This window comes from Microplitis mediator, chromosome 9, assembly GCF_029852145.1.
Source record: "Microplitis mediator isolate UGA2020A chromosome 9, iyMicMedi2.1, whole genome shotgun sequence".
NCBI classification, from domain to species: domain Eukaryota; kingdom Metazoa; phylum Arthropoda; class Insecta; order Hymenoptera; family Braconidae; genus Microplitis; species Microplitis mediator.
In genome coordinates this window covers 8,437,621-8,465,453 of record NC_079977.1, presented here as the reverse complement: position 1 = coordinate 8,465,453, position 27,833 = coordinate 8,437,621, and the positions used below count along the sequence as shown (strand labels likewise).

The 27,833-nt window shown below is 29.5% G+C and overlaps 1 protein-coding gene across 1 annotated transcript in view; it reads right to left on the bottom strand.

Moving 5' to 3' along the window:
* The window catches only part of LOC130674285 (uncharacterized), a 76,241-nt gene extending 61,937 nt beyond the window's left edge, over positions 1 to 14,304 (bottom strand). The window contains exon 1 of the mRNA XM_057479579.1: positions 13,539 to 14,304. Within this exon, the coding sequence (XP_057335562.1) occupies positions 13,539 to 13,593 (55 nt within the window). The 5' untranslated portion in view covers positions 13,594 to 14,304. The remainder of the gene's footprint in view (positions 1 to 13,538) is intronic.
* Between the last annotated feature and the right edge of the window lie 13,529 nt (positions 14,305 to 27,833).

Below are 27,833 nucleotides of genomic sequence, written 5' to 3'. Positions count from 1 at the left end.
TTCAAAAAATTGAATACAATTGTATGCTTTCAAGTATCTGACCGTACTCAAAAAAATCACTTGTGATTTATTATTCTTCGAAAAAAAAAAAAAAAAAAATTTAATTCATAACATATGTTATATATATTTGAATATATATACATGAAAGAAACTTCTTTCAAGTTCGTTAAACTTATTATCATTCCATGATATTTTTCTTTCATAATATTTTTCTTGGCTTTCAATAACACCGAAAATTTAAGCAGCCGTCTTACGTCAACAATTTTATAAAAATATTTGCTAACATGATATTATTATTATTTTATTTAAAAATTTAATAAATGAATTTCTTTTTTATAATCACGTAGTTGAAGGTGTGAGAATTAACAAAAAATAATGAAAAGATTTACGGAAACATAAAAAAAAAAAACATTTTTGTGTTGAAGTAAATTCTAAAACGTCATCGAGTGTTCGGGTGGCCGCGTCGTGAATGAGGAAAGATCCGTTGGTTTGCATTCAAAGTGTAGCTGAGAATAGTGCACGAAGCACCTGCCTCGGTCATTAGGTATAAACGTCAGGTAAACTAAGAGCAGTTCGCGGTCGTTGTTTGCTACTATTGAGAAAATAGTTAAGACTTGGACGTTTAAAGTTGGAGTTGGAAGTGAATAGTCAAGAACTCACTGAAAGGTATAGTAAGTATTATATATAAGTATATATATCTGGACAGGGGTTTGTGGAAAAGGATGTTTTGAGATGTCGAACAAGTTAAAGACAGAGAAGATTGAGGAAGAAGAAAGAGAAGGAGGGACTCGTCACGAACGCTGGGCTAATTGTCCCGGAGATTGCTCCTGCAACCGTTTCATTCGTGTTACTGCTGCTACTTCTGATGCTGCTTTTGCTCCTGCTGTTACTACTTATTCTTATTCTTTATATTTTTCTTATTCTATATCCTTCTGACTTCTGACGCTATTTTAACTCAACTCATATTTTATTTCTTTACTTCCAGTGTCTTTACAATTTTAACACGCAATTTTATTTTTTTTTCACTCATTATTAATAATTACTATTCATAAAATTTTATTAAGAAATTTTTTTACTTTAGATATTTATTTAAATTATTTATCAATGATTTTTAATAAGAACCATTCGTACGAATTTTTTCGAAAATTATTATAAATAATTATTGACTAATTTATTTAGAAATTTGACCTTCGGGTCACCTTAAAATTTGAGCGATAGTTCATGGAGTTTATGCAATAAAATTACTGTTATTGATTATACAATTTAATTTTTATTTTTTAAAATTATTTATATCTATATATTCTTTATTTAATTAAAATGTTAAATAATAATGATAATCATTATTGAGCGATTGGAAAATAATAAATATTCTTTGAATTCCAGCAGAAAATACGCAATAGAAATTAACAATGATAATAATTCAATTTAATTACTGATTATTTTAAAAACTAATGCCCAGCAAAAGTATACACGGTGATAATCAATTTCAAATTGATATTAATGTAATTGTTGCAATTATACGAATTTTTTTTTGTTTTACTTTTTCATTAAAGTCACATCTCAATTCTTAAATCTTTAGCGACTGCATTGACAATTATATTAATAACATATGAAGTTAAAAATTTGTTTCATAATTTTCAGTATACTCAGTTGGAAATTTTGTATTAAATTGATCACAAACTGTCTGTTCTAAACGGTCTACACAAATATTTGTGTTAATTCAATATATTGGGTTTGTGTCGATCTTTAACACAAATTTTATGTTAAATAATTTAACACATAAAATCTGTTATTTTGACAGAAAATTTGTGTAAATTTAACAGACTTTTCCTGTTAACATTAACTAATAAATAAGAGTACATGACCTAACCAACTCAAGTATACTGATCCAACCTTAGTACAACTTATGTCAATTTAGCAAACAATTAGTTCGATTTTCGGTGATTCTTTTCTAACAAACAGAGCTATGAATTATCCTTCCGTAAAAATGAGAATAACAATATGATTGAACCTGATCATAAAAATATTAAAGTTATCTATGATTATATTTAATTGTAAATCAATTATAATCCAAGTTTTCTTGCAGGCAATACTGCGACAATGCATTGCTTAGTTACAATAATGAAGAAACACACGGAAGTCGCGGAAATGTTTAGTTAAACAACACAAATTTTCTGTTAATTTTTAAATAAGAAATGCGTTAAGACTTTTTGATCATCTAAGATAAAAAATCAGTTAAAGTGAAATAACACAAACGGTTTGAGTTGAATTAACAGATTTGCGTTGAAAATAATCAACACAAAAAATTTTTTAACATAAATACACAAAATTTTTAACTGTGCACACGCAGAGAAATTTCCAGTAAAAATTAACCAAAAAATTTGATAATGTGAGGACATATGGTAAATATCTAAATTTTTTCCATGCACATTAGAAAATATACTACTCGATAGCACGTAAATAAAGTGCAATTTCTACTAACAACACAATACAAATTTAGTTACTGGCTAGATATCCTTACAGTATCAAACTTTATGTGTAATTTTTACACAAAAATTCTCTGCATATATATGATAAGTTTTACAATTTAGTAAAATCCTGAATTTTTTATTAAAATATTGTCCCATTAGATTTATTAGAAATTATTACTTACATTGATCAATAATTATTATCATAATAATTTTTATTATAATTATTATTCCTATAATAATTGTTGTTCCAAATTTTTATAAAAAAAAATTATACAGTTGAAAAATTTGTGTTAAATTTACCACAAATCACATGTCCCAAATGGTTTACTCAATTTTTTGTGTTAATTTAATACACGAGACATAACACGCTCGCTTCGCTCGCCTTCATTCTTTCAGAAATCCCGCCATTATCTCGGTCGACCAATCGACAACCGAATAAAATAGTCACAGAAGTGACGTAAAACGATACGACATCCGGTCATCAACTTTTTAGAAGAGGATTTTACTTGTGTCAAATAATAATACAGGTTTAAATAGCACATTCAGCTTTAGATAAATTTACACTTGATGGTGTGAAATAATTGGCACAAAATATTTAATCATTGAATTTTTATACACAAGAACACAAAATTTTCAACTATATGTATAAATCAATAACTTTAGTTAAAAATCATTATTTATTTCATTTATTTTAGGTATTCATCATCATATATATAAATAAGTTTTACAAAAATAATTTATCAAGTACTGTGTATTTAAATTGAATATTTAAAATCCTTGAATGTAACATGATCTACATTATAGTAAAAGATTAAAGTTCAATAGAGAAACCCGAGAAAGAAAATCAAAATAAGAGTGATGCACGGTACAGCAATGGATAAAATCGCGGTGCAAAATACAGCGAGACACCTTTCGCGCGCCATGGCATGCCGGCAATGAAAAAGAAAGCACCAGTTATCCCTCTATTCGAGACAGATGCAGAGCGAACGACGCGACGCGACGAATCGAGATTTCCTCATGACAGTCATGACATGATTCGTGTCTCCCGCGAGCCACGACCAATCGAGAATTTATGGCTCGGCAATACGATTTAAATTTTTAACCATTCGTACATACAAACGTACTTATAAATACCACAATCGGCAATCCACAATCCGCAATCCACAAACCACAATATTAAACACCAAACTTTCAATCGCCAGCATCTCACCTCCATCAAATTGTCATTTCCTCATGTCGATTCCTTATCACACATCTCGATTTCTCCATCACTATTTTCCTATTCCGTATAATATATAATATCCAGCCTTCATCTAGATTCAAGCTCTATACTCTCTACCTCTCGAACAAATTAAAAGTTTAAAATTAAAAAATCCATCAACTAAATTTAAAAGTAATATACATAAGTAATATTTTTTATTATTTTATAGTTATACGATGATGGAAGTTGCAACTCGGGTTGCTGTACTAATTAACCGTGGAATGCAATATCTAGATTGAAATCTGGGTGACCCGACGCCCTGGGGCCACCACCTCACGGTTCAACCCCGCGGGCTTTTATTTCTTATATACAACAGCAACACGAATAATAAAAAAATTTAAGTTGTAGAAAACGAACAAGAATGAGAATCAGAAGAAGAAGAACGAAGATGAAAGAGATAAATTTTTATAGGACGTGTCTGGCAAACGCGGGTTACGAAGAACGAAATTAGGAATTAAAAAAAAACATAATAATAATGATAATAATAATAAAAATAAAAAAGATGAAAGATCAGCACCCGTGTACTTACGCCCTCCTACTGACTCCCCAGCCTCCCTGGCTTCTGCACACTCATCTTCGCGTTATTATCGCGCAGGGATCGAATCCTCAAGAAGCTCCCGGTAATAATAATAATCACAATAATTGTTTACTATTTTCTTTTATCAATTTTTTTTTATAATTGCGATAAAAGAAATTTTTATTTCAACATTTGACTTTTTACTTTCAATACTTAATTATTTAATTTAGTTTAAATTCAAGATTTTTCATTAATAGATCGTCATTGGTCTCTAAAAAATTTGCTAAAACCAATAATTTAAAAGATACAGCCGTTAAAATTCTACAAAAAATTCAGGAATTTAAAAAGAAAATAATCAAACTGATGTTTAAATGGCAGTTACTTGTAAACAATTGACTTTAGAGTATTTTTTACGGTAATCAAAATTGTAGGAAATTAAAATTCCGTTCCAATGATCATAAACAACATGTGCTTATCACAAATATTTAATGAAATATTGCCTATCAACGTTAGAGCACTTAATTATTTTTTTTCCCTTGAATTTTTATTTTATTGGCATTAAAAAACCTTAGATGTCACGACGGATTAAATACACGAGTGTCTTAATGACAGAGGTAATGAAAGTTTTTATAGTAAAACGGGAGAAACGCGTAGGCGACGTGCCAACGAACTCGTTAACTTGTTTTTACTTTGCTCAGTTTCCCATTCCATTTAAATTTATACGTTTTTCTGCTCACGATAACTCGCGAATTGCAACTTAAAGATCGATCGTCGAATTTAACGAGTCTCTTAATATACCATCGTCCCAAGTATTAAATCTGTTTGTACATTAATTTTATTATTATTATTTTTTTTACATACTCTTGTTAAATATTTATTTTTATGTCGTTAATTTTCCTCATCAACTATCAGCTCAATGACTCGTACGCGTACAGCGCAACACACAAATTGCTGATAGTTGGGTTAAGATCGCGATCGACAACCGGTTCCGATCGTTGGTTATCGATCGACTAGTATCATCGCCGATGGATCGATTTTAGCACGACCGGCGTTGATTCCGTTTCGCTTCGTTGAATCTAGCGCCGCCTTCTTATAAATTACATCAACGTCTTCCGGAAATTATTTAGAAAAAAAAAAAGAAAAGAAAAATTTATTGGTTGTTTTTTTTTTCTTTGTATTTTTAAATGTCATTAGTAGACAACGAAGTAATGCAGAAAAGTACGCGTGTAAGCGGATGAATCCTGAATTATGGGCAGATAAAAACAGCAGGCTACGACCCGACCCTGGTATGCAGGTCAAGTTACGCGCCGGATTACTTTACAAACCATCTTCCTTTTATTCTAACCTACGTCCTTTTTTATGTCTATGAAGCTGCTTTTCAAGCTATAGAATGAGCAAAAAAAAAATACCGAGTCCTGCAAATCCTTTCATCCTTTTAAATTCGTTAAGCTTTCAAAAGATATTTTTTTTTTTCGAGATTTACCGATTATAGTCTTGATTATTTTTATTTTTTCGCATTATTTAGATATTTTATTTTAATTCCAATAAAAAATTTTAATTGTTACAAAAATATGACGTGACATCACCGAAAATTTTTTATATAGTGAGGTATCGTTAAATTTCAGTTGAGCAAAGTTCGAAGTTTACGGAATTTAAGTCTCAGGAATTATAAATTGCAATATTTTTTTTCAAACTCTGGTAACAAAAGTAAAAACAAGATTTTTTTGTCGGAAAATGTGTGAAAAAAATTATTGAAGATTGCTTTCATATATTTTTAGTCGTTGAGACCGAAAGTTTATCAGTTGTTTACAAAATTGTTGGTACAAAATAGAAATTATATAAATGTCACATATAAGTAAAAAATTTCGTGAAATTTTTTTCAACAAATACCAACGAGCCGATATGTATTTGACGATCGAAACGTTTTTTGAGTAACGAAATTTAAAAAAATTTAGCTAATTATACTGCTTGAAGATGAGTTAAAGGGTGGCTGGGGGTGGCCTGCAATTTTCTGCTGGAATACAAAACATTTCAGAAACCTAGATCCGGTTGATTTTTTACTTTTCATTTTCGTTGTTTATTTTCATTCCGCGAAAAACGTTCCGATCTTCAGGTACCTCGAGCCGATAGTAAATCTAGTTTTTAATTTTACACTTTCGATGGAAAGAAGAAAATCGAATAATTTTTTCGTTAACCAAAAGAAAATCTTCAATCTTTTCATGAAAATAATTATCGATTAAAATCGAAAATTTTGAGGGCCTTCGGTGATTTTTAAACTGTACTTTGAAATACATCAACTAGTTTTCTGTCAAAAAAATCTACTGACTCAGTTTCTATGAGAAAATTTCGACCCTGATATCTCGTAGTGATGAAACAATAAAACAATAATTTTTAAATTTTATAACAGGTAAAAAAAAAAACTTTTTTATTTTTAGTAATCTGTTCTATATTTTGCAGGTATAAAACATTTGTACAGTTCATTTTAAAAAAGATGTGATCAATCCAATTAAAATTAAAAATTATTAAATTAACGAACTTCATCGGAAAAATTAAAAAAATGAATTTATTAAAAAATAATAAGTATGAAGTTTTAATGACCGTAAATAAAAAAAATATAATTACCCGTTAATTATAGTAATTTCATTAATTAAGTTAAGAAATGTTTTTAAAATTCTTGACAAAAAAACTTATAAATACTTTTTTAAAATTAATAAGTACAGACTAACAAGAGCATGTATAATTTTTTTCTTGAGTTTAATAATTATAAGAAAAAACGAATATCGAATATTAAACATACAGGATTGAATGTCACATATTTCACACCAATGAAAAAGCTTGGGTATCATTATAAATCCACGGTTGATCGGTCTTGGGAATTTCGGTCGGGATCGGTCGGCAATGATGAAGCGACGGTTCGGATCAGATCTCGCGATGCGTGTGCTTGTCTTATACTTAATACAGAGTGTCCGCCCACTTTGCGATACCAGCGAATGTCCAGCAGATAGCTTGTGACAAAAAATATATCCGAACATCAGAAGCACGATAAAATGACAAAATAAAAATATTTAATGCCATGAAGGGAAAGGATGCGTGAGTGAGTGTTAGTGTGCTGTGTGTGTGGATGTACTTTTACGGTACCGTTCCTGGCTCATAAACGTCACGTATCTCGAGCTAAGAAGTATTCCACTTCACTTAATATACCTGCTGGATATTCCAGAGACTGAGTACACAAGAAAGCGAGGATAAGGAGATCGGTAGCAACTTGAGGGCTCTATCCTCGACTTGGAGACCAGAGGATCGTAAAACTCGGCTAAAAACTACAACAACTTGCTTGCTCGTGCACCAAAAAGGCTAAAGATTTTTACAACATATATATTTATTTATTTATATGTGGGAAGTTCGTATGGTATATGTTCGTTTATATACACCGGTCATGGGTTTATTATTGGACCGGGCGCGGTCCAATGCTGCACCAGCGTTATAGTGCAGTTTTGTATATATGTATATTTATATATATATATAGGATGTGATTAAGAGAGAAGGTTGGGATCGTAACGCCACTCTAAAGAGCCCGTACCTGTCCACGACCGGATAATACTTGAAAACATGTCTCTATCGCCGAGAGAATCTTCGCTTTGTGGGTATATAACGCCTTCACATAAAACCGACGTTTTATCCCGCCACTGAGACTAAGACGTCTTTACGGTCTTTCTGCTAGTCTTCTGGAGTCCAAGCTTGTATTATATGTATATATATATATTTGCTCTTTTATATGACTCCAGACCCTCTGGAAAGAAATCGTTTTATTTCTATATATGTACTCAGATTCAGGCTTATTATTGAAGAAAATTTTATGTCAAGATCTAAATTAAAATATATGTTTTTAAATTATTCCGGAATTTTTATATACTGCGATTTTTGTTTGGATCGTGGGTCACAAAAAAATTTCAATTCTGCTTAATTATTGAGCTTAATGATGAATAATTAATCGGGTAGAACCTTAAAAAAAAAAAAAACGGTTTGAAACTTGAGATGCCGACTTTTAAAATCTGTCAATCGGCAAAATTGACTTGATTGTTTTTTTTTTTTTTGGCAATTTTTAAAAAATAAAGAGCGACCCTGAGTTAAAATTACGCTCAAATATTTCTTACATCAATTTTGATAATTTTGTCAAAATAAAGGGATCATAACTATAACTTTTTTTTAACGAATATTTGTGTCAAGTTGTCGAAAAATTTTGAATTTTTTTGTCCGCCAATTTCCGCGCCTAATTTTATAACAAACAATTTTTATAAAAATTATTTTAAATTGAAAAATCAAAATTCTTCATTACGATATGCGATCAATTGAACCCAGACTACAGAAATTTATATTTAAATCTATCGGAATAAAAAATTTTCTTTCTCTTTTTTTTAAACTTCCCGCTCTTGCTCAAATGTTCTATCAATTACTTAACCAACTCCTATAATTCAACGAAAAATAATTCACTTGTTCCTCGATAAATAAATTTACAAAATTCCCAATGCAGAATAAATTAAAAATTTAAATAAATCTACAGTTATATTTATTAACTTATTTTTCTATAAAGACATTATAGTGAGATATAAAAAATTTGAATTATCTATTCAGAAAAAATTGCCAGAATAATTTCTAACACGAAAAAACCCATTAAACAGCATTAAACCCAAAAGTTAAAATAAAAATATAAAATAATAAATTTAATTTGATAACCAATTTTATAAAATACTTTTTTTTAATACCCAAAGAATGTTAGAAGTATAAATACATATATATCTATACATGTACATATACCTGCTCGCCAGGCTTATTGATATTCTATCTCAGTACCGTCGGGGTCATCACGCCTGGGATCGGCATCCACTGTTTTTTTTTTTTTCATTTTTTTTTATTATTATTTTTAAACCGTCAATATTTAAACACTCAACATGACAAATTGCATTGGCATTAAGATTGATTTTTTAAAAAAATAATAATAATTATTAAACTCCAAAGTTATCTCTGATAGAAACGAATCTAAAGGAATTATTTTTTAATAAATACAATTATTTAATTATTATACAGAATTAAAATGATTGGTTTGTCTTGAGATAACTTGAAAAGGTTGTCGAAATGTCAATGAAATAATTTTAAAATGTCATACGACAATAAATTAATAAGAATATAAAAAAGTTGCTACAGAATTTTAATAAAATAAACAAATGATCGGTATTTAAAAATATTTCAAAGGCCTTTTAGAGGTCAAATAAATACTAAATTAATATGTAATGTATATGTACACACATGCATATATGTGTGTCTGTGTGTATGTGTATGGATAGGACAATCGTTGATCCGGGGAATTCCTTGTCGATTATTATCGTCATATTACACAACCGTGACGGGGCCGAGTGATGCCGTGACGATCGCCGGAATTTCCTGTCGCTCGTTTGTAACTCGCTTGGTGTTTGCTAATCATTGTCACCTGTACCTTATTTATAATATTTTCTTTTCCGTCGTATCCTTTATATATACAATGTTGTTTACACATACTTGCTTGACGCAAAGCATTAAGTATATGAATGTATGTATATATATATATATACATATATGTTTTCTATCCGCAAATTACTATACTCTAATGACACCTGTGTTATAGACCCGAGTATCGCGTGCGAGTCGATTTGAATCCAAATTTTCTAATAGAAATGTTTGAGATCAATCTGAGAAATTTATTTAATTAACAGCTTTCTTGAATGTTTTATTTGTTAATAACAACATTATGCAAATTATTTTGAATAATTTAAATTTTTCTTATATATATTCAAAATATTTCTGAACAATGGAATTTTTTGTGTTTCATTTTTTTTTAAATTAAGGAAAAATTTGATAATTTTGTTTTAAAAAATATTTTAGAAATTTTCTGATTTGTAGAAAAAAACTTTTGTTTTACATTAATTGAATTTCTGGTAAAATTCATTAACTTTAAATTAAAAACATGGATCAAGACTTTAATGGGATCAATAATTAATTTGTGTATGATCTTCGAATAGAAAGTACTAAAAATTGTAGTACACAGTTAGAAATTTTGTGTTTAATTAAACATAAATCGTGTGATGCAAACGGTATACACAAATTTTTGTGTTTATTCAGCACATTGCGTTTGTATTGATCTTTAACACAAATTTTATGTTAAATAATTGATCACAAAAAATCTGTTATTTTTACAGAAAATTTGTGTAGATTAACAGACTTTTCATGTTAAAATTAACTAATAAATATAAGCGCATAACCTAACCAACTCAAGTATACTGATCCAACCTTAGTACAACTTATGTCAATTTAGAAAATAATTTGTTCGATTTTCCGTGTTACGGAACCGTTTTTTTAGAAGAATAACGGAAAATCGAACTGATTATTTTCTAAATTGACATAACTTGTACTAAGGTTGGATCAGTATACTTGAGTTGGTTAGGTCATGCGCTTATATTTATTAGTTAATTTTAACATGGAAAGTCTGTTAATCTACACAAATCTACGACAAAATAACCGACGACAAAATAACCGAATGACAAAATAACCAAATGACAAAATAACCAAATGACAAAATAACCGCCCTTTTATCATGGTTTGTCGTCGGTTATTTTGTCATTTGGTTATTTTGTCATTCGGTTATTTTGTCGTGGTTATTTTGTCGTTGGATATTTTGTCGCGGATATTTAGTCGTGACACCAAAAAAACAGAGCCATGAATTAACCTTCCGTAAAAATGAGAATAAAAATATTATTGAACCTGATCATAAGAATATTCAAGTTATCTATGATTATATTTAATTGTCAATCAATTATAATCCAAGTTTTCACAGCTTTTGCTTGGTTACAGTATTGAAGAAACGCGCGGGAGTGTTCAACTAAACAAAATTTTGTGTTAATTTTCAAATAACACAGAAATGTGTTACATTACAGATTTTCTAATCATTTAACATAAAAAATCAGTTAAAGTAAAATAACACAAACAGTTTGTGTTGAATTAACAGATTCATGTGTTAAAAATCAACACAAAAAATTTAACCAAATAATTTTATAACACAAATACATAAAATTTCTAACTGTGTCACATGACACATGTCAAAGTTTTTTTTGTTGTCAAAACTTAATCTTTAAACATTTATTGTAGGTACAGTAAGTCAATAAATATATGAAATTAGTTTTATTACCTTTGAATTTAAGTTTTTATTATTTTTTTATAAAGTTAATTAATAAACAATTTTTGTTATCATTTATAAATGAAAAGATACTTAAGATAAAAAAAAAGTAATTAATTTATAAAAAATGTATGTAATTAAATGCATAAATAAACAAATATTAGTTGAGGGATTTAAAAATATTTACATGACAAACAATAAAGATTTAAGGGCCTCGTTGAGGGTCTTGTTGAGAGAGTTTGATGAATCGGTGTGGCTATGGGTTTCATTCAACGTCACTAACAATAACGCACCAATTAACTCAAGTGACTGGGCGTAATTTATGGGGGTACAACTCAGTATGAATACAATTAACGTGATATGATTGTCAGTTTGTCGTTTGTCATCACAAACTTACGCATTTTATTTTATTATTTTATTTTTTGACTTCTTCGGAAAATATTTATATTAATTTATTTTTTTTTTTGTAATAAAATTAATTAATTGAAATTGAAGAGAGATTTTAAAAGAAGGCAAGTCACGCTTACGATGACATTAGTGACAGTAGCATAGCGGGTATAAGGCAACGTTATTGCAATTAGACACACGTCCGGAAGACAACGGCAGTCGTCATCACTATACAGCATAAAACAGCGCGTGATGCTATTATCTTTCTTTAAGATTAATTATTATCATGATAATTCGTTCCAGAATCTCCCTGTATCATTCTTATATATATATATATATATATATATAAATATATTACTACTGTATCTTTTTAATTCATATTTTTTTGTAATTAAAAAATATCTTTCGGTTATGTTACGATAGACGCTCATCTATTTTTCTTAATAAATCTTCTAGGTTTTTTGAAACGTTTTTTTTTAAACCGAGCCGACCAATCAGATTGTAAAAAAATTATTTCATTTAATTAAAAAATTATAGCTTAAAAAAAACTTTATTTCGAGAGTAACTTAATTTTTTTCCGATTCATTGCTTTGTGTTTTTTTAGCTAAGCAGATAATTTATTTTTTCGGAAATTTAATTAAACTGTTTGTAAGCAATAGCTAAAAAAAATTTGAATTAAAAATAGGAGTTAAAATTCGAAAAAAATTTTTTATGAAAAACCGCGAAATTAATCTATTATTTTTCTTCATTTAAATGAAAGTTTTTCTACTGAAATTTAATGTATATCAACTATATATTTATCATAAAATATCACACAGAAAATTTAAAACAAAAATTATAAGTGAAATTAAATAAAAACAATTTTAGACTAAAAAACCGCCACGACCGCGAACTTAATTTTTCACACCCGAAAGTAATTGTCATCATATATATGATTTTCAAATACTTTGATAAAAATCATGGATAATCTAAAGATAATCATAGAATCATATCAAAAAATTTTCTGAGTAGGGTTACCGTACCAAATATTGACCGAGCTCCAATTAATGACTGAGTACTTGAAGACTTGTAATATTTTTTAAATAATAGAATTGAATTCATGAAAAATATGCAGTTGTAAGTTGTAAATTTTTCATGAATTAAATTCCACAATTTAAAAATTTCTAAGAGACTTCAAGCACCCAGTCATTAATTGGAGCTCGGTCAATATTTGGTACGGTTACCTTACTTTTTAATAATTCAAGAAAAAATGTCAATTTTTTTAACTTTAAATTTTATAATAATGACCAGTGAATTATTTTTAACCAAAAATAATTCCAAAACTTTTTAGAAAATAAATTCTAAAATATTTTCCAGTCAAAATTATGATCCTGATGTTAGTTGACAATTAACTATTTTGGATTTTTTTTTTCAACAAATTAATTACAAAAGAAAAAAAAAACTAAAAATATGCACATGTAGAAAATTAAAAAAACTTTAGGTTCAATCTTTTGAAATATTTTTTTTTCTACTTTACCGGCTTAAAAAAAATCTAAAAATTATTAGACGTCTGTTAACTTCAGTATCACGTCAAAATTAATGTCTGCGCACTCCAATAATTTAAAAAGAAAAATTGTAAAATTTAAAGCCTAAAAAAATATTTTTACTCCAGGTAAGTTTTATCCTAATTTCGATAAAATAATAGTCTAAAAAAAAACATACCAGTATAACACCAAGCCGGCCAAACGACAGGACTTTCGGTGTCCAATTCCCTCATTCTTTCAACGACCCTCGGACATCTCCACTCCGTCGGTCGTCTAGCAGTAGTCAATATGTCCAGTTTGTCAATTAGCAAATCACCCTCATGCGATAACCAAATAACCACTCACTCACCCAACTACCAACTAAAATCCCACATTAAGTAAAAAATAAAAACAACATTTATATATACATCTGTATATATATTTTTTATAAAATTCTCGAGTTCAAGTTTCTAATCACAAAACTCTTATCAGCACACGTGTGCCGCACAATGGTACCGTCTCAACACCACCTACAGTATCCGCACAGCTAAAAAATATATATATATATATTTTTTCAAGGTATAACAATAATAATAATAAATAGCGGCGAGTTCCAAGCGGCAGATAAACCTGTACTGTTCACGATATAATCCAAGTTGACTCAGTTTTACCAGCTCAAGTACAGTGATAAGGCACACTCTGTCATCATACTCAGAAAATACTCATCACTGAAACGCGACAAATAATTTAATATTCTCTTTTTAAATAAATTATTATTTAAATCCACAATTCAAATATTAAATGTCACCACAAATGTCAGACACAAATCACTTGAATTATTTTATAAAAAATGAATAAATTTATTATCATTATTATCAATTATTGATTAATAATTTATTTATCGATTATTTAACACTATTTATAATAGAGTAATAATAAAAAATAATAAAAATAGTGAGAAGAAGATTATCGGACTGAGGTTTTACGAGTGGACACAGGTGAATATAAGAGTGTGGCAGTTGGTGTTGGTGCACCTGCCGCGAGAGTCCGCGTCGTAATGGAAGCGGGGCAACGGGCGGCAGGTAGGCAGGCCCATGGCTAAGTCAACCTGTAGTAGAAGGGGTATCAGTCACATGGCAAGGAGGCCGCCGTGGTGCTGTCTGGGTACAAACTTACTGAGGTAGGAGAATAGAAGGTGAGCGTAAACGTTAAATAAATATTAAGAGTTACGGGTGACGGGGGAAAAAAGGTACTTTGTGTGCTTTACTTAATTATTCATGAGTGTAAGCATGCTGTCTCGGAATCATTGGAGATCATTTTTTGGAGTAATCATTTTTTTAAAGATTAAAAAAGGAGAAGGTCACTGGTTTGGAAGCTTGGGATGACTGATTTGATCTATTGGACCAGTGGTTTTGTTGCTCGGTAACGCTGGGATATTGATCTATTGATTATTAATACTCTTGATCGTTGGATAAATTTGACGTGGGTAAGGGATTAAGCACGTGGAAATAGTGACTTATTAACTTAGCTGAGGGTTTTTGGTAATTGGATGGAGATGGCTGGAGAAATTTTTTAAATTGGAGTAATATTTTAGGATTTTAGTTGAGGTAAAGACAGGTATGAAGGACGGGTTTTATTTATGACCTATGACCTGAAAGTTTGAAGGTGACGTGAAAAATATTCTTGCTATTTAGATATTACGTCAAGGTGAACTTTGAAAGTTAATACTTTTGAAAGTATTTAAAGGAGAAAATTGTGGGACTCAAATTGCCTAAATTTGAGAAAAAATTTGGGAAAATATTTCCAAGTTTTTTTTTTTTAATTTCTTTTTATTGTAAGAAATTTTTAATTTAAAAAATTAATCTCTGAAAATTTTTAAGAGCAAAATTTGAATTTGTGCTAAAAATTTATGTCAGTATTTGGCTAGGTTTCAAAAAAAGATAATTTAAATATATTCATTAAGGGAAGAAAAAATTTCATTTATTTAATTGAAATTTTCAATCGAAATGTAAAAAATTAATATTTAAAAATTTGAACTTGGGCTTAATATTTTTGTCAAACTTTAATCAAAAATTAAAAAAAAAGTTATTACAAAAATTAAATTTTCTTATAAATATAAATATAAAAATACTATTAATAAAATATCTAAGCCAGGATATTTTTGAATATATTAATTTAATGTCAAAAAAAAAAATGAATGACTGAGAATAAGTTGACATGCCCTAAATTTTGATTTATCAATGGACAGAAATCTATAAACCTAACGGCCTGTGAAGTCTAAGTACAAAGGAAAAGAGATTAAATTATGACGGTCTCTTTACTCCATCAGTACAAAGTTTGTAAGACGCAACAACTACTGTACTTTTAAACCCAATATACAAGTGTAACTACAAATGCTTAACTCTACTTGTATATTATACTCAGCCTAGTATAAAGCTCAAGCCTGTATTGCTTACAAAATAAGTGAGGTACTGCTTTTAAGTCTAGAGAGTAAATAATTTACGACGTGGTTCCAAGCAGCATTAAAGCATCCCTCTTCATCTTTACCCCCGGCGGGAGATCACAGACTTACTATACTGTATATATATGTATAAATGTATGTATCTACTGCACTACACTACACTATACTACAACATAGCCTACAACATGTATTACGTCTTCATATTTTTCCTCAAGAGTAGTAATTAAAGACATCCCGTCGTCCGGTTCCAACATGATTTATCCCTTTGCCGCCGAGACGTGCGTGATAAGATCGCATGATAATACACTTCTGATAGATAACATCTGTTTTTTAGTTTATTGCGCATTCAACATATGATGCCTCAGCTAAAGGATTAAATCAAATCTTTGAATCAAGATTCAATTTTTTTTTTTTTTAAACAAAAATAATTTTGCGGGGGTGAAAGTATTTGGGTTGGGAGAGGGAGAAATATTTTGTTTGTATGGAAATAGTGTCGGTGGGGTCAATGCAACATTGTAGAAGGGATACTTGGATATGAAGGGATTACTTGGATATGCAGTGATGGATTGTATAAGCGTGAGTCTTATGGAGGTTAAAGAAAAGGATTTTGAAGGTAAAGAATCTTTTTAATCCTACGTGTAATTGACGTGAATATGTTTGGTGTGAATGAAATGTAGTTTATTCATACACACACAGCTACACACACAATACACACACACAAACACGCGCGCACATACACATATACACTCATTAATACAGTTTTCTTTAGTGGAAATTTTTTCATAGAGATTAAGGTAAAGTGGACAAAATAATAAAAAATATGGAAATCAGAGAAAATTTAAACGTGAAAAAAGCCAAATTTCATTTCTATGCACCGGAGTAAAATAAAGTATTTTGAAACAAAAAAAAACAATTTTTTTTTAGATGCAGTTATGGTTCGTAGAAAAGAGTAAGGTAAGATGATTAGACTGGATAATGCGGTGACTTTAAAAATTTTAATAGAAAAATAATTTTTTTTATATTCACGTACACTGTAAAAAATCTATCGAGGTATCGCGGATTAAATCTGGAGTAAATGCGGAGTGGATGACTGTGTATTTATTTAATCCCTTTGGAGTGAGATTTATTCCGAACAGGAGTTTATTTCAATATTAAAACTCCGAATCGGAGTGAATGCAGATTTAAATAAAATCCAGATCACTTCGACATCACTCCGCTGGAAAAACAAACTATTTACTTCGTAGATGGAGTGATTTTTTCTAAAACTCCGAGTGACAGATCGCGAATGAATTCGAATTTAAATCAAATTTATAATCATTCTGAATTCACTCCCGATTTTTTACAGTGTGTTTATTATTTAAATTATTTATTGTGAAATGGAATTGCTAAATCTAATATAAAATGGACCACTGTTGAGAAAAAAAAACAGTTGTTCACATGAATTTTATTCGTTTGATCTATGACAATTAATGCTCATTTCCATATGTGGACAAGTTAATTATAATTAAATTAATGAATCGACAAAATTTCGATAATGACTCATTTTGCCTTAGGTTCAGTCTTTTCCAGCACGCGATTAAAAATAATTAAGATAACAAACACGTCACTGATATAATAAAATAACTTGATTTTAACTTTTTTCACGTATTTGACTTACTTTTGACTTAATTAACTTGATTTTGACTGCTATAAGTTTTTTGATTGGATTTGACTCCGATAACTGGATTTTGGCTACACTGACTTTTTTTTAACTGCAATATGACTTATTTGAGTAAAAATTCTAAGTTAACTAAGTCAAATGAAAGTCACGTTGACTTGGATTTGACTTAAATATTCAAGTCAACCAAGGCGACGTGATTTATTTGACTTGGTTGGCGTAAATCGGTTCTAGGTAAGACCGCTCTGAGTCAAATCAAGCCAAAACTAAATGTGTTTTCATATCTTAAAATGCGTTTTTCATTTATTTAAAAAAGAACTTAAACTTGTGTTGCTAGACTTGCTTTATTTTCAATTTTTTAAATTACGCCAAAATCAAATTATTTATTTAACATGTACCTGAAGATCGGAGTGTTTTTTGCGCAACGAAAAAAAACAAAAATTGGAAAGTAAAAAATCTAGTGGATAACTAGATTTTTGAAATGTTCTCATATAGATCTTGGTACGTCAGCTAAAAATCTTGGGCCACCCCGACCACCAGACTACCCCTTAAGTAGTCGAATTACATGAATTTTTTTCATTTTCGTTGCGTGAAAAACGTTCCGATCTTCAGGTACATTATTTAACCCGGTACCATTTCAGACTGTTTTTTGTAGCCTCTAAAAATGAATTTGTGAAATTCACTGCGAAATATAGTGGATGGTCACTATTTATCCAGCTATAAGTATACCACTGATTTAACCAGTGGTATAGGGAAAGGGAGGCAAAACGGGGTACTTAAGAAAATACTAAGTTTTCAAGGACTCAAATACGCTAAATCTTGTTGATTTTAAATATATTCAAAGTAAATAAAAAAAAATTTCAGTTGCCAGTTAAACAAAAAAATTTTCACTTTTGCGGACAAAATGGGGTACCTCCTAGAAAAGGTGAAAAAAAAATTTTATTGGTTTTTATCATAAAACGAAAGCCATTAAAAATTTTCGACTGACACTCGATTTTTGAAAAGTTTAACAAAAAATATTAAAAATAATGTTCGATTATACACGGTAAGAAATGCATGGCGTTCAACACCATGCTGGTATGGTCTCAAGACAGATACTAAAATAATATGTGAAATATTCCAAGACAGTATTGAAACGAGTTCCAGAAGTATAGCGTTATTTACTAAACTGTATAGTACTGGAGCTATTGTATTGCTCACACGTATGCATAGCAGGCATAACAGCACAGCGAAACAGCATGGTCCTGAGACCCATACTACAATGCCAAGGGCACAATGCTACTAGTTTTTCCCGCCATAATTTCTGGCGCGTCAATCAATGTAAACTATCGTATTACCGCCAAAACTATATAGATGTCGTTAGACTAGGTTTATCGGCCAGAAGCAATGTGGATACGGCAATGCAGTATGGGCCTGACGGCCATCAGTATGGCCATACTGATGGCCGTCAGGCCCATACTGACATTGCGGCGTTAGCAACAACTATTGCCAATGTTACTATTCCCGCAATGGTTGAATCATCTATGCATACAATTTTATAACCTCTAATAATCGTCGATACCATACAGTATGGCGTTTACGTCCATACTGGCATAATGATATCCGCAAAATATTTCTTACCGTGTATATTTACAAAAGTGATTTTGGAATGTTTAAAAAAATTTTTTAAATATAAAGTTTTGGGGGTACCCCGTTTTGCCTACCCTACCCCGCCCCCCCCCTCCCCTACTTATAGCTGGTTATCAGTGCATGTTCACTAATTCGCAGTGAATTCCACTAATTCATTTTTGGAGAGTATAAAATTCAATTTTGTACAAAATTGTTATTTATAATTTTTTTCATATTTTAACTAGTTTAACCACAATTTTTGTTTAAAAAACGATCAATTACATACAAAATTGTATTTAATCATTATTCAGAACTGTGAATTTAATAATTTTGTGTCCAACTAATTAACAATATGAACAATAAGTTATTTTAATATCAGAAATGAAAAAAAAACTTAAAATATCTGAATCCAATCGGTTATAAATAAATTCATAAAAAAAAAAAAATTCTTCATCCTAATTAGTAAATTTACCGAACTAATAAATGTCAGTGCATTATTATATATCCCATAAAATAAATTAAAGTAATTTTATACTGGTGAAATTTTATCATTTACTGATATACGCTATCATATAATTACCGACTGGTAAGTGGTCTTTAGTAGATTTTCTTGAAAAAAAAAAAAATAAAAAATAAACTCGCTCACCTAAACAATTTGACATCTTTATTAAACTTAAAAGTATATTTAAAAATTTTAATTTAAACTTTAATAATTATAACGAAAAAAAAAAAATATTTAAGTAGCTCGAGTAACGACTAATGAGTTGATAAGCGCCGACGTCAATAAAGCGAAAATGTGATAATGAAATTCTTTCATTACTATCTCATAACGCGGCAGAGATGAAACAGAAATATAATGTCCGACATCTATTAACTATTTAAGATTTCCAATGTCACTTAAATGGAAAAAAAAAAAAAAATAAAATCATTAGCTTGGAAAATTGATAAAAAAAATAAAACTAATCATTAATTATTAATTATGAAACATGATTAAATATTAATAAATTTAAATATTCACTAGAGTTAACGAAAAATAATAATAACACTATTTAATTAAATAAATTAATAAAAGTTATTAAAATTAACACAAACGGTTTTGTTAATTATAAAAATGTTCAATATAAACGATAAATATGATGATGATGATTATGATAATAAATAAATATGTGCGCGAACGATTAACATGCACTCAACAAGTATAAGAACGCACGCGCGAGCATCCTCCGAGCTCTAATGTAACATGTAATGTAATATAATGTAGTAGAGTTAAAGAGTAGTCGATGAGTTTATGTTAAAGGTCATTGTAATTTAATATGCATATTAAATATTTAATAGACATTTTAAATATCGTATCTAATAATTTCACGAAAAAAAAATCTTGTTTAATTCAAACTGATAGTGGGTCCGATAATTGTTGATTTTTTTTATTTCATCCACTGATTAGAAATTAGCCGTATGAAAAATCAATTTATCGTGGATTATATATTTTAAATTATGTGATAGTATACTGCGTCGAAATTATCTATACATGGCGCTGCGTGTTTATATATTTAAATATGCATTCCTTATTGGAATAATTTACTTAAATTTTTGAGTTGAAATTTTAATTTATTATGTTTTCATTAATCAGTAACATTTATTTATGAATCATAAATATTTTCATTGAATGAGATTTTATTTTAATAAAAAATATTTCCATTAATTTTGTAATTTTTATTTTAATGCACAGAATTTCTTGGCGCAAGAATTTTTTCTCGCCTCTAAAAAATTTTTCTTACCCCAAGAAAATTTTTGTTTTCAATTTATAATGTAAAAAATAACTTTGGGCAAGTAACAATTTTTTGAGCGAAGACATCTTTTTTTTTGTGTAGAAAATATTTTACAAAGTAATTGAATTGCTATTTTCATTAGAGAGGCTTCTGTTTGCGATTAAACATTGGGTTTCATTATTAAGAAATTGTACTCAAAAGGGTTGGTAATTATTTTTGCATGTTTTTCTCTAAAAAAAAAAAAAAATTCTAAACGCAAAATCAAGACATACCTGAAGAATGGAACGTTTTTCGCAGACCAAAAATAAAGAAACGAAATGAAAAGTAAAAAATCTACTGTTCTAGATTTCTAAAATACTTCGCATAGATACTAGTGTGTCAGCCAAGAATTGCAGGCTACATCCCTATCTCCAGAACTACCCCTTAGGTCACCCTTAAGCATCAAATTACGTAAATTTTGTTCACTTTCGTGGCGCGAAAAACGTTCGATCTTCAGGTACATAAATAAAGAACGAAGATCGGTGCACGATAAGTCTATTATCTATAGTTGTTTTCGTTTGCATTTTTTATAATTTTTCTTTGTTTCAGAAAAAAACGTAAACAAAATTTCCGTTTACTATACGAGTGTCAGAGAATAGTAATTGTTATCTATTCTTAAAAGTAATAGACAAAAAAGATCTGGTTCTTCTCAACCCTTTTATTTTTATTTTCAATGGCAAACATTTACATAATTATTATAATTTTATTTTTCACGGAAAATATTTATATCAGCCATTAAAACTGAATTTTAATTTAAACATTTATCCATTAAATATTAATTTAGCGTCAAAAATAAAAAATCTGTATATCAATTTGTTCGTATGTTATTAGGAAAATTATAAGTAATTCTCAAAATACTTGACCAATCAACTCACTTTTTTTTGTCATTTCATATTACTTTTGCCTATGATGCTATTGATATTCATAATGAACTCAATCTCACTACTATACAGTCATATTCTCATTAATGAAAATAAAATCATTTTCATTTTAGCGACTGGCAAAGTAGGAATCTGCTGACATTCAATTACTAAATTTTTTCGCAATTTATTTTTGAGTGATGATTTAATTTTCAATAAAACCAAATTATTTTAAAAAACTGAGGATATTTTGTAGATAAAATTTATGAAATAATATAAAATGAGATTACGATTAATGCCGTGACGAAGAGTAAACCTATAGTGAGAAACTTATTTTCTTATGACTTAAAAGGAGTAAAGCTTTTAGTTTTAGTCGAGAATCGTTTTCTTCACTGCGCAATGTGCAATTTTATAATTTTTGCCTCGTAAAATTCATGCAATGAACTTTTTAAAAAATGAAAAATAACTGGAGGAACGTTAAATTTTATTCTCTTTCTATTCTACAGAGAAGAATAGAGCAAGTTTGTGAAAAATAAAATAAGGGGTAATATGGTAGTGTGAAGGTAACTCTCATCTGTAGACAAGTATAATATATATATACAAACGGTTATTTAATGTAAAGTGCGGACTTATTTCACTATCTGAGTTTTTTATGATATGAAGATAAAAAAAATGAATTTTATTTTGTTTTTTAACATGGACGTTGATTTTTTTTATCTTCCGGGTCGAATAGATTATCTTTATTTACGAGCAATCTGCGGGACGAGAAAATTGTTTGGGAACGAGGGTCGCTTATTTAAAAGCCGTAAACTATTCAATAGGCTTTGGGGTGAACAAGTTGCCTTCTTATTCCTCAGTCGTCAGAGTTAAGTCTGGGATCTGAGAGTTGAGAGTTCTTTATCGTGGTATAGGTTTGTACTTTAGTGCATTCTGTCCATCTGTGGGATGCTGCGTTCTTCATCCACCAGCGGTAAACCACAGTGTCTTGTTTTCATCCGCGAACAGCAAAAATTCACAATTCTAGCCACAATATTAAAAAATAATAAATAAAATAAATAAAAATATTACTGAGTCCTTGTATGTGGTCAATTGTTATTTTTCAAACTTTTTTTTTTACATTAATTGACCGAAAAAAAGTTTTATATTTTATTTAAAGAGCCATTCTAAAGATTATTTTAAAATTTTTTTATAAAAGTATTTTTAAAATTCCATATCAACTTATAAAATTTATAGCTTCTTAACTATTGGACTTATGGAAAAATTGATAAGAACATTTTCCACAGAGAAGTTAATGCTTTCTAAAAATTTATATAATTTAAGGAGGACCATTAGCGTGAAATTTTGGAGAAGTCAATTTATTTTTTTTTTTGCATATTTCGATAGTCTGTACCTTCAAAAATAAGATACTAATATTTCTAGTGCATATCTCGAATAATTTTTTTGAGTTACAGCCATCTGAAGAGCAGCTGCTTATCGGTTCTTGAAAATATAATTTTCAAAATCACTACAGTTATAACTCGAAACAAATCATCCGATGGATTTGATTCGAAATGCAGCTTTTTTTATATACGTTTGTACACAGAAAAAAAATGTTTTTTGAGTCAAGAAAATATTTTTGAAGACAAACGTTTTCGGGAACCAAGTCAAGATTTTCTTGAGCCAAGAGAATTCGTCTTGGTTGGAGAAGACTTCTACTTTATCTGAGAAAATTTAGGTCTCCAAAAAAATTTTCATGATCAAAACTATTTACCTTTAGTCGAGAATTTTTTTTATTCTGTGTATGTACCATGAACCTCAAGTTTTTCGATCGAATCAAAAATGTAATTTTGGCAGTTCAAAAATCATCCAATTTTCGCACAAAATTTGAAATTTTTTTTAAAAACTCCACCATTTTGTTATATTTCAATTTTCTTCTTACCCCAAGGGTCATGGTTTGCGAAATACCTTCTAGTTTAATAAATTTTTTGGTTTTTTTTAATTTCCGGTACTGCGCAGGTCACTATCACTGCAGTGGGGAAAATTTTTTATTGAGAGATTGTAAATAACTCGCTGAATTTTGAATTTTTTGGTCCAAAAATTTTTTCTTGTATTCATTATATATCCACAAGTACATCCTTAAAACATTACAACATTCCATGCAGTAGTATTCTTTAAAAAAAATTCCCAAAATTCATCTTTTTTTCAGGCGATCACACTAGTGGACCCCCTTAAGTCAACGAAATTTTTTGTAGAAAATTGAATCACCTATAAAATTAATTCGAGTCTTTATTATTGTAATTTTAATAATCTAGCCGTATTTTGAATTTAAAGTTAACGTATCATTGAAATTATACAAAAAAAATTGTTCGTTAACTCATTTGCGAAAATAAAAATTTTTTTAATAAAACAAAAATAAATTAATAATTCATATGATATGTATGATATGTAGCGTATGAGTATATATAACGCATGTCTCAAAACGGTAGTGACGGTTCCGCGGGACAGGGGGAGAGGCCTCAGAGGCCAAGAGAGTAGAGCAGTAAGGACGACAAGGACGCGGTCGATGGGCTCTACTCGGAGTAAGCGGCTAAGGAATAAACTGGAAGTGAGGTGAGCGGTCGAAGAGGTCGTGCCTGTAAAAAACAAAAATACGTACAGCACAACAAGTCGAGGAAAAATAAAAACATAAGTTAAAATAAAATATAAGAAGTACAAGACTAAGAAGAGCAAGATGAGGTGCAGCCTCGGGTGCCGGGCGGGGCTCAGATATTTATCCCGTTCCCTCTTTCTTTTTCTCTCTCTTCCCCTCAATCTCAACCTACCACTCTCTCGGATAATATTTTCTACACTACGCGGTTTACTCCATCGTTACGCGCCCTCGGCTATCCAGCACGACTGGGTTGCCTACCACACGTACCTTCTCCACTCTCTACTCAACTCTACTCCAGTATTTTTTACTCCTTCTTACTCAGTATCCGTAGCAATATTATTGACCAGTGGCGTCGCAGCCTCTGTCGTCCTTGAACGACATCCAGGCTATTTGAATTTAAATTATTAAATAATAAATTTTTAATTATTTATTTTTATAATCAGTTTATGGGATCTTGTACGCTATACCAATGACGCACTTCCGGTGAAATTAACCTCGGCTTCGCAATCATTTAAACCAGAGAGTAACGAGCAACCAGCAAATAATAAGTAAGATATTGAAAAAGAACAAAAAAAAAAAGAAAATATATATATATAATAACAGGAGTAAAAGAAAGATTTAGAGTTGGAGCTCGTGGCCCCGTGACGACCCTAAGAGAGATGTTTGTTCTTGTTGGGGTCCAGCACGGGATCGGTGAGGTGGCACTCTGCTGGCCTCTATCTCTCAAGTAGTGTACGGTAGAGTCAACATTAAATAAGTAGTTTGTGAAAGGAATAGAAGAAAAAGAAACTACTTTTCAATACTTTGGATTTTATTATATATAAATTATATGGGGAATAAAACTGAGGGCCCTAAAATTTTTTTGTGAATTTCACAAGGGGGGGGGGGGGCACTAGAGAAATGGAAATTGTAAGGTAAACTGGGACACGTAAAGTTATTGAATTTTAAATCAGCTGTCAAAAATTTTATTTTTAGTATTTAGTAATTTTAGTCGAAGTTTCAATTGCCGAAAATTTATGGTCAACTCTTCAGAACTATACAAACTTTCCAACAGGATTATTGTTGTCCTGAGAAAAGAATGAATTTAATATTGAAAATGAATTTAAAAAGTTTAATTTTTTTAGGGTGGCTCATTTTGCCTCACATTAAACATTTTTATCTTCTTATAACTGGGTCATATTGACAATCAATTCTTATTGAAAGCCTCCGAGGTACTAAAACAAGTTGAACCAGTGAAAAAAATTCACATTTTTTGATATTTTTTTCTCAGTGTCCCCTTCTGCTTTTCTTCTGTATGATTTACGGAAATATATAATTTTAAATAAAAAAGAAATAAACTGTTTCAACAAATTTGGTGTTCAATATGCCTTCTAAAACTCTTTGTATTGAAAAAAAAATTGTATGATTGAATCAAAAAAAATATATAGTCCTCATAAAAAAAAACAAAGTTTTTGAGATGACTTTATTCTAGTTAACCAAATTACCTCATTATTTTTTTGTATATTCTCCAAATAAAAATTTTCTATTGATAAAAAAAAAAAGTATTTATTTTTCTAAGTGTGTTTGATTTTGCCCCGGACGACCCTATTTACATTTATGTAGTATATTATGTGAAGCTGTAGAGAATTATAAATTGTGTTATATAAATAGTAGCTGGTGAGTTCAATGGTAGCAAGTTCTTCTTCATCATTGTAATTACTTGCCAACTATATTATAAACGAGTATATTGGATGATTATTATCGACTGGATTGTATCTACCCTATACATTTTATTACTTTTTTATAAAATTTTTATTAATAATTTCTAATGGAGAAAAAAATGTGTTTTTATTTATTTCATTTTTATTAAGTGTCTAAAAAAAAAAAAAAAGGTTTTCATGAAAAATATCGTAATTTTCCTTATGAATTATTTATGATACAAAGTTATAAAATGTATTGATATTTTTTAAATATGTTATGGTAATATGTATGGTTATATATATTATACATATATTTTTTTGTCGGTTTGAATGATCGATAGATCAGGATGGAATGCAGTAATAATTTTATCTCATTCATGTTCGACATCCGTTCATGGTAATAGACTCAGACAAGTTAATACAGTTTCTTTAAAAATTAATAACTACAAAAAAATATATGTAAACAAACAAAATAAATACTTTTATATTTTTGTAGTAAATTTATTTATTCAGCTGATAGTTTATGGATTATATTTTATTTCAAAAAATAAGTTCTATTTTTGAGTAGTTGTATCTTATAGTAACTAATCGAGATAAATCGACTTTGTATATAGGGGAGGGGAGGGGGCAAAACGGGGTACTTAAAGAAATAAAGTTTTCGAAGACTCAAATATGCTAAATCTTTTTTTTTATTTCCAAAGTAAAAGAAATTTTCAGTTGCAGTTAAAAAATAAATTTCATTTTTGCGGTAAAAATGAGGTACCCCTTAAAAAAGGTGAAAATAAAAAATTCGGGATATTAAATAAATTCGAATAAATTAAATTTTTTTCTGAGTAATTTAGATAAAGATAAATTACATTTTATATAATTATTGGATACAAAAGAAGAAAAAAAAAATTTTTAGTAGTTTTTATTATAAAACAAAAGTCATTAACATTTTTCGACTGACACTCGATTTTTGAAAAAGTTAAAAGAAAAAATTCAAATTAATGCTCAATTATATTTATAAAAGTGTTTTTGAATGTTGAAAAAAAATTTGTTTTTTATAAAATGTTGGGGGTACCTAGCTTACCCCCCCCCCCCCCTCCATCTCCAACTTTTTGAAACGCTTATCTAATTGTCTATAAATTCAGTGTCATTGAAAAATACCTTAAGATCAATACTTTCACATATTAGTCGTTTAGAGCTTGGAAAAAAAATTTCAAATATGTACTGAAATTATCAGCAATAAAAATATATCGAACTTTTTCTCCCCTATAACTATTATTATTTATCCGTATCAATTGATTTGAGCGGAAGTCGATACTATCTCGATCTTAAATTTAAATAATACGAAGGAAGCATATGAAAAAAAAAATGATATTCAATATAAATAAAAAAAAAAAAGCAAGTAAAGGAAGCGAAGAATTTACGTTGTGCATAACTCAGGTGTAAAATCGTCGATTGCAGAGCGTAGAATTTTCTCCTCCATACCGTGAATAGGATACCAGTACGAGTTATAAGTTATAATGTAATGTAATGTAACGTAAGTCGAGTATCTTGGCACTAGACACGGTACCAGTGGCAGCTGTGGGCGTGCCTTGCACGACCGAAGGAAGACAGCACAAGCAGCAAAATCAAGGCCTCACCTCATCGACGTCGTCGTCGTCGTCGTTCTCGTCGTGCTCGGTACAGCTACCGTGATTATATTTATTACACTCGCCCTATACCTTTGAGTCAGTACAGAGTACAGAGCACAGAATATTCACTAGTCTAAGACTATGAGTACAGAGTAAAGTAGCCAGATATTAAG